This window comes from Mauremys reevesii, linkage group 21 (assembly GCF_016161935.1).
Source record: "Mauremys reevesii isolate NIE-2019 linkage group 21, ASM1616193v1, whole genome shotgun sequence".
Lineage (NCBI taxonomy): Eukaryota > Metazoa > Chordata > Testudines > Geoemydidae > Mauremys > Mauremys reevesii.
In genome coordinates this window covers 13,088,595-13,104,848 of record NC_052643.1, presented here as the reverse complement: position 1 = coordinate 13,104,848, position 16,254 = coordinate 13,088,595, and the positions used below count along the sequence as shown (strand labels likewise).

Here is a 16,254-nt window from a genome sequence, read left to right as displayed (position 1 = left end):
ACAACACCTTTCTGAGATAGTGAATTACTGTTATCCTCATTTTACAGATGGGAAACTGAGGCCCAAAGAGATTTAAGTAATTTGCCTAACGTCACATAGGAAACCTGTGGCAGACCTGGGACTCTAAGCCCAAATCCCTGTTGAATATACATTTTTTGCACTAATAAAGCCAATCATATGCAGCTTTTGTCTTACACATATTAAAGGAATAAACATATTACAAGAACTACCTTCCAGTGCATTAAATTTAAAAGTATTAGAAAATTAATCTAAAAATGGTGAATGTTAAATGCATTCCTCTGCATCGATCCAATCTATAGTTCTTATAACCAATTCCTTTAAATTAAACTCATGAAAGTGACCCTTTTTAAAAAATAAAAAAAATGTTTTTTTCTATTGATTTCGACAGATTCCTATTCTAGTTACCTCCCAGTAGATCACTCAGAAACCATCATGGTACTGCAGGCTAATAAAAACTCTTGAAGGGTTTATAAGGAAATGTGAATTTTGAAGTATTTTGTTTTATGGAAAATTATGGAAATCTTGTATGATAATAAGGCACAGTTTGAAAAAATTACCTCCCCCTCCCCCCCAAAAAACCCCACAGCTGTAATGAGTGTAAACTGTATTGTATATTAATTGGTACTATATAGATTCATGGATGGAACTTTCCTGGTTCTATTCTTATGTGCTCTCTCCATAATCTGGGACACCTGTTTTTTAATCATTAGGAAAAATGAATCTCTGTGTGGCAGCTCTAACACTGTTCTTTTGAAACCTAGGTTGTATTTGCAACCCCAGGTATGCTTCATGCTGGACAGTCCCTCCAGATCTTCAGGAAATGGGCAGGGAATGAAAAGAACATGGTAAGATATTCTGTGAGCTTGAATGATGCCTCATATTGATGTGTGGGGCTACAGTCCAGTCACTTTAGAAATAAACTCTGTCTATATTGGCAGGAGAGTCTTTGGCATGCATCTTTCCTTTATCAGCTGTTATCTAAATGAGTCATCAGTTAGTAATAACCGCTGACTGACCTTATTTAATTAAAGCATGATTAAAAAATGATTTTTATGACTGGCACGTTGCATTTGGACCAACGCTGGGCTCTGAGATTAGTGGATGTTTAGCCATTGGCTTCACTGGGGCCAGGATTTCTCTCTGTTGGACAAGGATTCACTCTGTGTCTTTAGGGGACAGATGCAGCTTGATGACAAAATCAAGGTTTAATTACTGTGGATGAACATGACGCATTCAGTTCTGATGGCAGGTCTACATTCCAGACTTCAGTTGACCTGTGTTAGATACCACATTGTGCTTCAATTAGGGGGAAAAAATGAGTATTAACGCCTTACATGCTGCCTGTGATCCATGCGTGGAGACGCACTAGTCCATTTATTTCAGTGGGGCCACTTTATCAAGTATCCATGCGGGTCAACTTTTACGAAGGGAACACTGGGCTATGAAAATCGTTGCTGGTGATTAGCTGTGGGACTCTGAGTGTTTCTCACTGAGTCACGCTCTGAAAGCCCAGCCCACTCTGGTGTCCTTGATGTCAATATCCCATTGAGAGAAGTTTTTGTGCACAAAGGCTGGCCATGACCTTTGAAACCCATACGGTGACATTCCTCAGGCTTGAGACTGTGGGACCACTTTTAAAGTTTTTTTTACTGAATAGTCTGAAGATCTTTTTAAAGAAGCCTTAATTCTGAAGGAATCCCATGAAACTGAATGATAGCCAGGCCTTTGTAGTCCGGGGGTGAGGGATTCCCTGAGGAATTGACATGGATACAGTTCTTCTAGCTCGAGTTTTTGTGACTATTAAAATGTTGCATTGTAGGCAGTAGACTCAAAGGAAGAGTGGTGCAAGATTTTATGTTATGGAAATGTACTTTCAGCTGTGCTTATCTGTTAAAACCTGTCTGTTTACCCATGACTAGCAATAACCGTTATTTAGTAGCATGTGGATTTTAACAGAAGCCGCCTTTTTAATTTAATCTTAATGCTTGTGCCATACTCGGGTCTTTATCATGCAAGATACTGAGGAGCATAATTGAACAGAATAGATTCAGTAGCTGCTAAACAAAGAGCTGTGGTGTACATATCGGGAACCATGGAAACTTGCCATCAGCATTATATAGGTGGATGTGCAGCTAGCTCTGTCCCAAGAGAACAATTTACTCTAGCTCCGTTCAGTGTGCAAATGCTACGTATTTGTCTGGATTCCTTCCAGGTCATTATGCCAGGTTACTGTGTGCAAGGAACTGTGGGCCATAAGATCCTGAGTGGACAGCGGAAGCTAGAAATGGAAGGAAGACAAATAGTAAGTTCGTTTTGAAAGGTGCTGATGACTTTCAGGGGGACTTGCACATTGCACCGCCCTGTGTCGGTGAAAATCTCTCCCTGTGTTGATGTACCATTTTAGCCAAAGTGATTGAATTAGTTCCTTTGGTTGTGCTGACAGTGATTGCATTCTGCTGCCATCCTTCCACGTGTGGTCCCACGACTGCAGTTAGTGGGAGTTTGGCTACGTGGGCAGTGGCTGAACAATTGCCCCCAAAATCTCTTACCTCGCTGAAATCATTGTAGATGGGCCCAGAGACTTTGGAAAAGTACATAGATCACCTGTACCCAGTGAGGTAACTGTCACATAGATTCCTGCTGAAAGGGACATTGCAGCTGGTAATTAGAATCCTTACAAGGTGATTTTCCTGGGGCAAAGCTGGGACAGGTAGTGTATCCAGAATTACAAAGTCTGATCCTGCAAGGTACTAACTGCTTTCCTTGTATGGCGCTGACTTCTGTCAACCGCCCCTGAAGTTAAGGAGCTGGTTGTCTCAATTGTCCCACTTTCTGATGTAGGTGTCTTGCTCACTCTAGTTGCGCGTGGATGCTGAGACTCTGGTTTAGTTACTGCGTGGCTTGTAAGTTGTGAACAAGCAAAGCAAGTAGTGATGGGGGATGGTCTGTGTTTGCTTCTCCCCTTGCTCCCTGCAGCTGGAGGTGAAGATGCAGGTAGAATACATGTCCTTTAGTGCCCATGCTGATGCCAAGGGAATAATGCAGCTGATTCGCCAGGCTGAGCCACGCAATGTTCTTCTGGTTCACGGGGAAGCAAAGAAGATGGAGTTCCTGAAGCAGAAAATTGAACAGGAATTTTGTATGTAAGGTGTTGGGGTCTGGAGGGTGGTGGGGAGGATTAGTAGTGGAAGGGGGAAGGATTAATTGTTTTTATAGTTCATGTACTTTGGCCAGGACATGAAATCTAGTTGAACAACATGTTTTGATTGGCTCAAGTACTGAACAGTCCCTGTGCTGGAAGCAAATGGGTGGGATGACTCTCCAGATGGCAGGGTTTGCAGTGAGCCCCTGCTGCAGGTTTAATGATCTTTGGGGTCGAAGACATGGAGAGTTATTGCATGTGTGCATGTATAAACAGGGATTTATTTCTGTAGGCTGTGCCTCTTGGACTCCTAAAACCAACAGAGATTGGTGGGGAAAAGTTCTTTCGTGTTTATAATTCTGTACTACGGACTTAAGTTACAGTGAACAAGAGTAGAGGAAAAATAAAAACCTTTTTTGAAAGCAGCTAACTTTAAGGCTAGATGGAGAATGATCAACAAAGAGACCATTGTGTATCACTCTCTGGATGCTTATTCATTGGGTGCATTTTCCCAATAGTTTCAGGTGACTTTTGCATTAACTTGTTTTTATGATGGATGTAAGTTCTGCTGCAGCCGGTGATAGTTTCAGCTCTCACATATTCTGCAAGCCTCAGGTTGGGTGGGAATTCTCCAAAGGAAGAAACACATGCTGCTGCATGAAGTGTTGCTGGTGATTCAATAAGTAGTGGTGTTCCCTTTGTGGGAATCTGTGCTGCCTTGCGTGGGAAAAGTAAAAATAAATAAATAAGGCCGTGGCTCCTTGTGACTAACAATCCCATGGAATTTACCACAATTAGGGGGTGTTAACTCTGGTCTCCTGGCAAGATTCCCTTTAGAACAACTATACTGACTATTTGAATTACCCCTTCAAGTTTCAGTTGACTATAATGTTCTTAGTCCCTGTCCCAAATTGTTATAAAGAGTTGCTGTTAAACACCTGCCATGTTCCACTTTAGCCGTGGGTGCAATGATAGTTCCTGTATAAAAAGTCCTTTGGGACTAGAAGCTCTCTATGGATGTTCCTCCAGTATTGTTTGCTTTTAATACAGATGTGAACTGTTACATGCCGGCAAACGGAGAAACCACTACGTTGTTCACCAGCCCCAATATACCAGTGGACATTTCCCTTGGATTGTTGAAGAGAGAGAGTGCCATAGGTAATATAACCAGTTAACAATGACTCTCCCCTTTCAGACACTGCAATTCTAGTACATCTTATGTTTCTTACTGCTGAATGTAAGATTATGCATGGATGTGTGAGACGGGGTGGTTGTGGGCACATTTATGTGATCTCTCATATAATGGAGCTTCATAACTAGTCATTGGTTGAAAGAGGCGTCCAGTAGGATGACGTGGATTTTACCTACCAATTTATCCCCATTCAGAGCATATTCACTGTTTGTTTGTTTTTAAAAGCCCCATGCAGGAAAGTCCGAGACACACAGAATGGGGCTGCCGTGCTATTCATCACTAATGCACCCTGCAGAGAGATTACATGTCAGTTTGCTTAATGGATAAAAATGCATATTTTAGTGGGCCAGTTCTGCCCCCATTGGAATTACAAGATAACCTGGTTTTAACCCCACCAAACTTCTATCTAAAGCAAGGAAGCAACTGTGCTGCAAGATAGAGAAGAGAGAGTCAGTGTTGCTGAGTGTGATTTGCCCCATCCCCCATGGAGTTGCTAACTGGTTTAAGTACAGTGTAAAGGGTCTCTGCCCAGGTTATAACACCATAGACTAGACCTACTGCATTTCAGTTGAGGGGCTGGCAGTTCAGACCCTCTTCTCACCATGGTGGTGCAGTCTGTTAGATCCCAAAGTGTTTTAGTCTGTTGGTATGAAAGGTGTTAGATAAGCACCATTAATGACTCTGCTCTTCTTTTCTGTTGGTCCCACTCTAGGGCTCGTCCCGGATTCCAAGAAGCCAAAGCTCATGCATGGCACATTAATCATGAAGGATAACGTAAGTGAAAAGATTACTCTAGTACAGGGATTCTCAAACGGGGTCAGGACCCTTCATGGGGTCACAAGGTTATTACATGGGGGGGTCGTGAGCTGCCAGCCTCCACCCCAAACCCTGCTTCACCTCCAGCATTTATAATGGTGTTAAAGTGTTTTTATAAGGGGGGTTACGCTCAGAGACTTGCATGTCACCAGTACGAAAGTTTGAGAACCACTGCTCTAGTACTTGTCTTGTGCCCTCTGTGTTAGTGTCAGCTAACAGTAAAGGTGTTGTGCACAGTCCTAGCTTCTTGGAAGCAGTGACCACTCTAACGTGTTGTGGGGCTGTGAAGGAAATCCAGGTGTATGAGAACTCAACTCCCAAGGTTGGTAGAGATCAGACCAGCCCAGAGGCGTGGCACTGGAAGAGGACACTGGGGACATAGCAGTGGCTCCGTGGATTGGTTAGCTTTTTGTCATGCTCTTGACTCCTGCTGCCACACCGGATGCATTTACCTTCTGGTCCAGGTCGCGAGATCTTATCTATAGTCTAACTCACTCTTGGCATACGGGTGGGTTGTGCCAACTTTTATCCATAGAGCAGCTGTGCTTGAAGGCAGGTTTGGGGACTGTACAACAGATTTATTTCTATAAACACCTCTGTGTGTGTACACACACACACACACACCCCAGCTAGCTGCTGATGTTTGTGGCACTCTCCACAGTGTGCTAGGCCATTTAAAAAGGCAGGGTCCCTGCCCCAAGGAAATTGGAGACACAGTGGTCCTGATGGGACATGGGCCAGGAAAGATGGGGATGAGGCGCGCAGCGCTTGTGGAGTGGGCGGTGAGGTGCGGTGGAGTGCGAGCAAGACACGCGCGAGCGTCCTCGCACGCGGACCAGACCCAGGAAGAAATCCGCGAGGAGACTGCTGGAGAGACTGGCTCGCCGCCTTTCATGCATTCACACACCACAAACAGCTGAAAGGGACGCCGAAAGAGGCGTGCGGGATGATGTAAACGCGCGATGGCGCGATCGAGGGTATGCAGCTGCCCCGAGGGCGGCATGCGGCTTCGGAAGAAAGACCGAGGAAGATCTCCTGGTTGAGATGGCTGTGTGTTTGTCCTTTAGCTCTATCGAGAGCTACCAATAATGGAAAAAGGACTCTGGAGCAATGTGACTGGCAGCCTGCAATTAATGGATTTCTCCCTTCCCTGGGCAGAGCTTCCGCTTGGTCTCTCCGGAGCAGGCACTGAAGGAACTGGGTCTTGGGGAGCATCAGCTGCGTTTTACGTGCCGTGTCCACATTCAGGATCCTCGCAAGGAGCATGAGATGGTGCTTCGAGTCTATAATCACCTTAAGGGGTAAGCGTGCCACAGGCCGTTTAACAGCTGCTCTTCCCAGGGTGGCCTTGCTGTTCCCAACCAGCTGTGTGTAGCTGGGGAATGTTAATAGGTGACAAAGAAACTATTTATAGCGATTCCAGTGACTACAATTTTCAAACAGGCCAAAAATCCAGCCCTGGGGGGACTATGTGACTTTCTAATGATTAATATAAAAAGGCAGAAGCAGACTTTGAATAAGTCCTGTTCTGCCCTCCTTGGCTGGTGGGTGTTGGCTTACACGCTGGCCTAGGAGCAGTAATACCATTTCTGGGGAGTCCATGAGGTGCAGGCGTTCGCTGTACTGATTGTAGGAGCTAGGTCTGTGTACTTAGACGCCCACTTCAGTACAGAGCAGGACTGCATAATGTACCTTCCATCTTCCTAGAGTCCTGAAAGATTATTCTGTTCAGCATCTCCCTGACGGATCGATCATGGTGGAGTCCATTCTGATCCAAGCCACAGCACAGTCAGAGGACCAAGGAACCAAAGTTTTGCTGGTGTCATGGACATACCAGGTAAGAATAAATGTCACCTTGAAGACACACATTCACAAAGTGACTCTGGTTAGCTCTGTTCTAACGTGGGCCTGTGGTGGGGGTTGCAGTTGTAAGAATCCGTTTCCAGAGGAAGTGGGTTATTGCAGTGAGGGTACGGAAAAGAGCTACTCCAGCTTTGAGTTCGTTCGAAGAGTCCCGTCTGAGCCACTTCGGCTAGGTCTGTGCGGCCCGTGGGAGGTGTGACCATGCTCAAGCTGCCACCCACCCTGCAACAACCGCACAGCTATTTTTTAGTGCACTGGCTCATGCTGAGCTAGCAGGATCGTCTGTCTGGGCTGTCGGCACTGGAAACAAAATCATCAGCCACCCTAGAATCGATGGCCTTCCTTAGTTTTGGCTATTTCTAGTATCCTGGCCCTCAGCAATATATGCAATGGGTGGAGTACTGGTAGCAGAGGGAAGGTTGGGGTGGGGGGCTGTATGAAATTTGAGTTGTGACTAGCATATACATATAAACAGGCTCAAACTTGCTGACTAGCAAAAGGCTCGCCCCAGCACCGTTACTTGTATTTAAGTTCATGGATAGAGTTCTCTAGTGCCTCGATTTTTGTGGGTTTCACAAGGATTTGCCTTAGAGGGGAAATGTTTTCCTGAGAGCAAAGCTAAAATCAATAGTCTGTTCTTGTCTTTTAAGAATAGAGACACCTGTTGTCTAGCCTCTCCCACTTGTCAGACGTGGCAGTAACACTCTTCCAAAATAGCAAATGGGTTCAGGCCAAACGATTCTGAAATTTTAGGGGGTTTTTGGGTCTGGCCTGTCAAAAGAGCAGCCTCTGATGTGCTACCCTAAATGAGAGAGAGGAGGTGGGGAGTTGCCACCTGACCTATTTCTGATGTCTTTGTACAGGATGAAGAACTGGGCAGCTATCTTACATCCCTCTTGAAAAAGGGACTGCCACAAACTACAGCTTGAGTGACGCAGCCCTGGGGGAAATGGAACTTCAGAGGCTGTCCACGTTTACCTCTGTTTTTTACCTTATCCAGAGCATGTAAATACTTGTTTTTTTTTTAAATAAAATGTCCATTGTAAAATATCCTGCAGTAGAGAGCATTCAACTTGTCAGACAAAAAAGTTTGCTTTAGCAGCATTGCTATCCCCCACTGGCAAAGCCAGTCACAAATATCAGTTACTGAGCAAGCTGTTTGCATCTAGTTACCTGGAGCAGCTTCAGCTGGTGTTCCTTGTAGAGCAAGGTAAAAGATTTTCAAAGTCTTTCCAGTCACATTTATTTTTGTAATATTAAAAAACATTGTGATGCCAGCACTTTGCTTTTTCAACATACATACGAACAGCACAGGACGATGCTCCTCTGAACAGCATTTTAATTCACTCGGCCACCTTTGAAGCTTGTGAACAAAATGATTCAATTATCTTGTTACTTCTGCATTGAACATAGGGGCAGCTGGAATAGTACAGAACACTGATAGGGGGTTAGAACTTAAAAGTAGGCCTGAGGGATTCAAACTAAGCATAATATTTATGCATATGCAGTAGTGGATAAGTAACTGCTTACAAGGCTGTAAACAATAGCTGAGAAGCCTGAATGCAAGCTGAGGTGCTGTACTCCCCCGGGGGCCTCTTCTCAAGAGGACATCCCTCAGATAGAAAGCAAAGCTAACTTTCACAGTGTTCAGCAAATAAAGGAACGCAGAGGTGCTTAGCTATTCCCATTTTATAGATGGGCAGAGATTCAATGATGTGCCAATCTCCTGCAAAGCAACTGGGATTAGAACCTAGCCCTCTGAGTCCCAGGCCTTGACCAGTCTGTCTCAATAGCAGTCAAAGGATACCTAAAGAAAGTTGAGAGGCGGCTACAGATGATGAAATGACTGTCAAGTAATCAGTATACCAAACCGTACTGGTGCAGGTCCATTAGTTTGGATAATTCATGTATAATTTGTCAACTATTAATAATCTAATATTTCATGCTATACACACAGACTGGAATTGTTCTTATTCTACAAGGATATTTTAAATAGCAGAAAGCCAGCTGCTCTGTTTACTTTGGAAATTAGCCTCCAATGTCACCACTTTCCAAACAAAGGATTTTTTTGTACTGCTTAATAAGTAACATTGAAGTGGAAATACTGCCATACATTCTTGACCCACTTTAGTTGGGATCAACAGCTCTGAAAACTGAAGTCCTATTTATACACAACACAGGCATCTCTGCTAATGTGTTTTATCTTCATGTTGTCTGCTGAGCCCACCCTTGCCAATTAACACTCTAGTCTCCTAGGAAGTGGACTGACACCACCTGAATACTCCTCCTCCTCCAAGTTCGGTTGGATTTGAACCCGTAACCTGTGGGTGAATAACTTACTGACCTTGTTTTAAAAAAGGCATTTCATTCAATTGCGGTGGTGGTGGTCTTGCTGCTGGCTTGCTTTTATAAGGATAGTCATTGAATTTTCTGTCACAGATGGTATAAACCTTGGTTTTGGATCTGAACTTGAGGCCGAGCCGCCATGGCTTGCTGGAAGCCGTGAAGTAGTATAGGATGGGGTTCAGGCAGCAGTTGAAACTGACCAGGGCCAAAGTGACCCGGCGCATTTTGTAAATTAAGTTGGTAAACAGGCAACTTTGGATGAGCTGGACCCTCATCAGGAAGTGGAGTAGGTGAGTGAGATGATAAGGCAGGAAGCACAGGATGCAGATGAGCAGGATCAGGTAGATGGTCCTCGAGGCCTTCTTCTTGTGAATGCTGCGTCTGGTGTGGGCGATCCGCTTGGCGATGAGCGGGTAGCTGATGAGGATGACGGCAAACGGGATGACAAAGCCGAACAGCAAGGCACAGACATTGTAGGGCATCATGCGATGGGTCCAGCTGGTCGGCGAGAAGTTCTCAAAGCACGCAGTCGTGTTCCCTGGGCCCTTGTTGTGAAGGGGCCCCCCAAGGATAAGTGGGATCGTGATGCTTACAGCAACGAGCCAAAAGCCTGTGACCACTATCCTGTAGTGGGTGACTTTGATCCGGATGTAGGCGAAGGGGTGCAGCACGGCCACGTAACGATCCACGCAAATGCAGGTGAAGAAGGCAATGCTGACGTAGATGTTGATGTAGTACAAGGTCCCGGTGATCCTACAAGCCATGTCTCCAAAGATCCAATCGTTCTGGTTCAGGTGGTAATGGATTTTAAAGGGCAGCATGCAAACAAACAAGGTATCTGCTACAGCCAGGTTGATGAGGTAGATGTAGGAGTGAGAGCTGTACTTGACCTTGCAGGTCAAAAGGTAGAGAGCCAAGACATTTTCTAGCAGTCCCAGTACAAAGACAATGCTGTAGATGATAGTGAAGAGATGGTACTGGAAGTCTGCTTCCACATAACAATCCACTATTGTTGCATTAGAGTGTCCCCCTGCCGTGGCACAGGAAGTGTTGGCCATGCTTTCTGCTGCCGGAGACCAAGTTCTGTGGGGATAGCCTAGATTAGCCTCTTCTTTCCAAAAGATCAGGCGCTCTCTGTCCTGGGGTGAGAACTTGAGTTGTGTTGTTACATCAGCCAGCTCTGGTTAAAATGCAGCTAAAGCATCTACGCTCGGTAAACCTAATAAGATAAAAATAAGCATTAGTGGGGTGGGGAAAGATTTTGTCACGTTAGAATCAAAAATATCCCCTAAAACAGGAGACCGCTTGAGATTAAGCAGCCGCAGCCCCCAGCTCATCTACATTTAACAGGCAGCTGGAGGAGACCAGTTACAGGAGCAAGTATAGAATATGTAAAGGGGACACACATTTAACTTACAATGGGCTGAAGAGTTAAATACGGGACTGTCCTTCAACAGAGCTGTGCTGAGATGGTTCCTTGCCGTGACCCCTCTGGGAGTAGGGCTTTGGTTTTGCAGGGTTGGGTACCATTTACTGCCCTTGGCTTGTTTCACTAGCGTGCTGACTGTGTGTAACTCCCTTTGCAATGGGAGGCAGGGGAAAGTCTTCAAGTTAAAACAGCTGAGGCTTGATTTAAAGAACTCAGGGCTCGTGCCAGGCTATTTCCCATGAACGTGCTGCATGACTTCAGCGCAACGTTACCAGAAGCATCCCCTCAGTCTGCATGCCCAGCTTGGGACAGCTTGCTGAGAGGTGCTCAGCACGGGTGGAAGCCAAGCCCCAGTTCTCTGAAATTAGGCATCCAAATCTGAGCATAGGACTGGGCGTAGCAGCCCTGGCTTCTGTTCCAGGCAAGTCATTTCACCTCTCTGTGCCTGTTGCCCCTCCTACCCTTTGTCTTAGACTGCAAGCTCGTCAGGGCAGGGGCTGTTTCTCATGACGTATCTGTACAGAGCCGAGCACAAGTGGGCTTAGATGTCAGATGGGGCCTCTCGCTGCACCTTAATACAAATAACCTCTTGAAACAATTGGGATACCACCTCCCGGGGAGTGAGGTTTCATGTAACCCAGGCCCTAGGAAAGTAGATGCAACTATTCATTATACATTAAATGAGCACAGTCAGTCTCCTTTCACTTCCCCTCACTTGTACTGTTGTCAAGAAGTATCAAAGACGGTTATAACAGATGGGGGGAATAGTTTCAATTTTGGCACTACAGGGTGAAGAGCAAGTCTGACTACACAATCTGTTGGTGGGGGTCTTTCAAATAGAGGGAAAAAGGGAAATAACTGCAAAACCGAACCAGGTAAGAGAATTTCACCAGAGCAGGATCTAAACGCGCAGCGACAACTCTATGATTTGACCCTGTCCCTGAAAAGAAAAAGGGCGACCGATAAATTGCAGCAGGCCTAAAACAAACATCCTGATTCATGCACACAAACAAGGAGGTTGCAATGGTCTTGGATCCATCTTAAATTTAATTCTCCATCTGAGGAGCAGCCCGGGTGATCTGAATAAATAAGAGTGATGTGTGAGTGGAGAGGGTACTAGCAAATGAAGTGAGCGGTGGGGTTTTGAACAGGCTGTAGAATTTGTCTAAAGGAAATAAAGGAAAGAGAGAGTAATTTTACTGACCACTAACTGAATGACGTGGAACAGAGCAGATTGAGTCAGTCAGCAGAAGTAGCACCATGCAGGAAAACAGTTTTTTTCCATAAGTGACATTTTTAGATATTTAACTGACCACACCAACCCACTCAACTTAAAGGAAAATCTCTCTCTCTCACTTCTCAAGCAGTCTTGGTGTGAGAATTGACTAGCCAAGGCACAAAATCTACTGCCCCAACATCACCATGATGAAAAGAGACTAATATTCTAGTTGTCTGCTGTGCTTACAATCTTGTACAGCTGTGCTAAAGCCCCCATCAAAGTAGGCATCCGAAACCAGGTCTGCCCCCCTGAAAGAGGACGGCAGCCTTCTCCAGCCTCACACAAAGGAAGTGAAAATGTACGGCTGGAAGGGATCTCGAGAGGTCATCAGGTTCAGCCCGCTGTGCTGACTTGGTAAGATGAGTAACTCGGTTTAGATGTTGTGGCAAAATGAGGATAAGAGAGGGAAGAAAACTGGGGACATTCCATCATTGGCTCTTTACAAACAGTTCAGCATCACAATACACGTCAGAAGTAAATAAATTTAAGTATCTTCATTATACACAAGGGGTAGCAGCAAAATGACTCTCCCCATGTCACAAAGCTCGAAGAAGCACCTAGTTCCCCAGGTTCAGTCAACTTCTCCCTACTGTAAATAAACTAAATTGTTTACTCCTGGTTCTCCTATTACCCTAAGGCCCATTCTGCTAGTAAATCAGCTTGCAGGACCAGCGCCTACATTTCTTTAAAAACCCAATTCTTTCTGCTGTATTTATCAGCACCCATTTTACTTCTTGCATTTCAGCTTGGCTCATGAAAACCACCATTGTGAGATTCACTTGCCAAGCTCTCCATGGTGCAAAATTTCTGGTTTGCAAACCCAGTAGTGAAGGAGGAAAAGGTCTGTTGGATTGGAAAAGAAGTTTCCATTGTTATTAATGGAAACATTTCTGTTAGTCACAGGATAAATGTGCGTTTTTACAAAATTTGAATTTCGGGTCAGATGATTTCACAGCATCCCTTGTAAAACACCAGAAATGCAAGCATTCCCCATGTCGGCATGCAGTGTCCTAGGCAGATTGCATCCAAGTGGAAGGAATTAGCAGCATAAGATATTTAAAGCCAAAAAAATAAAAAATAAAATAAAAGTTACCATATAAGCTAGTAGGTTATTTTCAAACATTTACCACGGGTGTTGCAAACCTAATTCAGCCTGATCATTTGGAGAGGGGCTGTCCAGCTTGTATTAATGTTCGCATTCCTTTAAAAAAACCCAGCCACTCGCTGCCAGCTGCCCTCATCCTGTGCCATGCGGCGTCTCATGACAAATGAAGAAAGGGAAGTAAAAGAAACAAACTCACCCACCAGCCCCAGGCCACTTTATCTCATGCGAAAATTCCAACGAACACGGGATTCGCTGAAGACTCTTCACAAAGCAGAGGCTTGATGCTGAGCTCTCCTGTCTGAAGTGTAGCACCAGAATGAAGTCACCTTGCAAAGCATACAGCAAAACCCTCCCACCGTGCTCTGCAGAGAGAAACCACAGGAAGTGCAGAGGTAGGCCAAGAGTTCCAGTTCATACTCGGAATCGGCCGGTAGGTGAACAGAACATTTCACATCATGCCCAGCATGTGTCATGTTAAACTACAATGAGATGAGTTTCAGTTTTGCCAGCGAGCGAAAGGCAGTCTCCCCGTGCGCCAGCGAGCGAAAGGCAATCTCCCCGTGCGCCAGCGAGCGAAAGGCAGTCTCCCCGTGCGCCAGCGAGCGAAAGGCAGTCTCCCCGTGCGCCAGCGAGCGAAAGGCACAGTCCCATCTTCATTCACAACTGCAACAGGCACCTGAGCTACTATACTGCCCTGCCCCCACCACCACCACCTTAGCAGAGAACACTAATGCTTCCAAATCATGGGCCGGTACTTTACTTTAGCCTGAGCCTAAATCCAATTCATTTCACTTGTGATTTTATCTGTATTTTAACCAACGCTTTTCCTGGTAAGGAGAAATGGCAATGATGTGGCAAGCTTTAGGCCACTGGTCAACTCCTTTCCAGGGAAACAGTTGCCTAAATTTGATCGATAGCATCAGATTTCCTGTGTGTCTGTATCTATGTGGAGTTTAGATACCTAGGTGAGTCCAAAACAACATGAGAGCTGGTCCCTTAACCGTTCTGCAATACGTCCAGTCTCTAGGGTAACGATAGGGTGAGTCCAATGCTCCACAAGCAGATGCACGAAGCATTGTATAACATCAGTCGGCACCGCCCCTGCTGAGATACCGACGTTAACCTTCCCGACTGCGTGGAAGGGATTGTGTGGCATTTTCCGGGGCTCCTTGGAACTGCCCATGGCACTGTTAGTGCTAAGAATGCAGCTCTCGACTCACCCGTGTGCAACTGGGATTAGAAACCAAAGAAAGAAAGTGAGTAGGAACCAACCCGCTGTGTATGAAAGGAGAGAATAAAGTGGAAAATTTTTACCTCTCCTGCAGTGGGTGGAAGAAGTGAGTCCACTGATAAACCTGCTACTGGCAACAGTAAAGGGCTGAAATCCTTCACTTCACCATCACCAACGCACAACCCCGCCTGTCAAGCAGTTAATGCACACTGCACAACCTTGCAACTAAGTATTTTTCATTTGTCTGAAGAGGTTACTGGGTATCTAGTCCAACCCCCCAATAACAAAAAGCACCCTCTGACCCTGAGGAGCAGAATGTAGGGCTCTGAACACCAGCTCTGCAGTCAAGGAGACAGCTTGTCACAGGGTCTTCGAGTTTAGTCTCATTTCCTGTATATCACAAGCCACCATCACCCAGCAACCAAAAGGAAACCCAATATTACAGCCCTCTGGAACCTCAACTTTGTGCCACAGGCAGAGAATGGAAGGACCAAGATGCACCGATGCCCAAAGTTGCCGCAAATGGCAGGGAAATGAGTAAGTGAGACAGACCCTGATAATCTTGGCAGGTCACCTGCATCCACACACTGCAGCAGAAGGTAGGGGGAAAATAACCACCTACAGTCACTGACATTCTCAATAATTGCAACCCAGGCACATGGGGAGGAGGAGCTAATGAATAAAGTTGACATTAGGCACCGTCAATGTGCACCAAACATGATTTTTGCAGCAGGACCTGGCCAAGCACTAGTGTTTAACTGAGCGATACATTCGCTTTCTTTTGGGAAAACCACAAGACCCTGACGTTTGCACCAACCAAGCCATAAGACACCCCAAAGCTTTAAAAGAGGTAAAGCAAAAAGCAGAGTGAGATGATGTTATATAAGAATAACTCCTGCTTCAGTCTCTCTGCCTAAAACTTTTCCCACAAAGATGAGCGGTGGCATAATATGCCAGCCTCCAGCACACCTAGGTACTCAACCGCCTGCGGCATGGGCCGTTGCAAACAGAGCCCCCTCAAGGAAGGCTGGTGTTTTGGGGCCATTCACAAGCCAGGCCAATTAATACGCAATATGATGTGGACTGTATCAGACCTAGTCATAAAATAGGCAAAACTTGAGGTTTAAGTGTCACAAAAAATGATCCTGTTTAATAATAATAATAAAAAAACGGTATCTGTGTGTTCACCACCACGCTATGCTTCTGTATTGATGCCCGTGTGCTCTGTGCACTGATAAGCCCACTGTCAGCCCTGCGCATTAATAACTGTAATACAGTTGCAGCAAAATGTCCGATTATCAAAAAAAATTAGCTAGCATAATTTGTTAGTCTCTAAGGTGCCACAAGGACTCCTTGTTCTTTTTGATGATAATTGAGTGTTTCTATTGTCCTAGCAAATTTTTCTTAAACAAACAGATCTTCTCTGGCTTTTGCGAATGACCCCAATTAATAAAAGGCCATTATTACTTTTCCGCAGTTTTCCATGTCTTGTCCACAACTCAGCTGCAATTAGTTGACAATCATCCCGCAATTCAAGTTGGGCTTTCATGATACACACATGAACGACTGTGTTTCCGGTTGGTCTGCAAGACGACAGGGATTACAAAGAAGAGGGGTAGAGAGGAGACAAAGGTGGTCTGACCCCATTCTGCATCTGTGCCCTGGGGAAGTGACACCCCTCCGCACACACAGGTCCCTTCCCTGTATGTTGGTGGAGGCAGGAGGCGAGGGGAAGACAGTATGTGAGCGTGTAGCCAGTGGTATGACCCAAGTAGCTCAGAATCTACAAACCAACCAGCTGTTGGTCGCCCAGAGTTACCAATCCTTCCA

General features: G+C 45.4%; 2 protein-coding genes across 7 annotated transcripts in view; one reads left to right on the top strand and one right to left on the bottom strand.

Moving 5' to 3' along the window:
• The window catches only part of INTS11 (integrator complex subunit 11), a 19,073-nt gene extending 10,989 nt beyond the window's left edge, over positions 1-8,084 (top strand). For all 4 annotated transcript variants that reach the window (XM_039509232.1, XM_039509231.1, XM_039509233.1 and 1 more), the window contains 8 exons: positions 783-866; positions 2,234-2,323; positions 2,998-3,160; positions 4,214-4,321; positions 5,068-5,129; positions 6,330-6,472; positions 6,879-7,008; positions 7,898-8,084. In XM_039509232.1, the coding sequence (XP_039365166.1) occupies positions 783-866; positions 2,234-2,323; positions 2,998-3,160; positions 4,214-4,321; positions 5,068-5,129; positions 6,330-6,472; positions 6,879-7,008; positions 7,898-7,963 (846 nt within the window). In that variant the 3' untranslated portion in view covers positions 7,964-8,084. The remainder of the gene's footprint in view (positions 1-782; positions 867-2,233; positions 2,324-2,997; positions 3,161-4,213; positions 4,322-5,067; positions 5,130-6,329; positions 6,473-6,878; positions 7,009-7,897) is intronic.
• Positions 8,083-16,254, bottom strand: LOC120387883 (lysophosphatidic acid receptor 6-like). Of its 3 annotated transcripts, none has more exons than XM_039509236.1 (2): positions 16,216-16,254; positions 8,083-10,599 (listed from the first exon to the last, which is right to left on the bottom strand). In XM_039509236.1, exon 2 carries the CDS (start codon positions 10,436-10,438, stop codon positions 9,371-9,373), a length of 1,068 nt encoding a protein of 355 aa, XP_039365170.1. In that variant the 5' UTR covers positions 10,439-10,599; positions 16,216-16,254; the 3' UTR covers positions 8,083-9,370. The 3 variants fall into 3 exon arrangements, with proteins under 3 accessions (XP_039365170.1, XP_039365168.1, XP_039365169.1); XM_039509234.1 differs by lacking the exon at positions 16,216-16,254 and adding an exon at positions 13,390-13,788; XM_039509235.1 differs by lacking the exon at positions 16,216-16,254 and adding an exon at positions 13,394-13,788.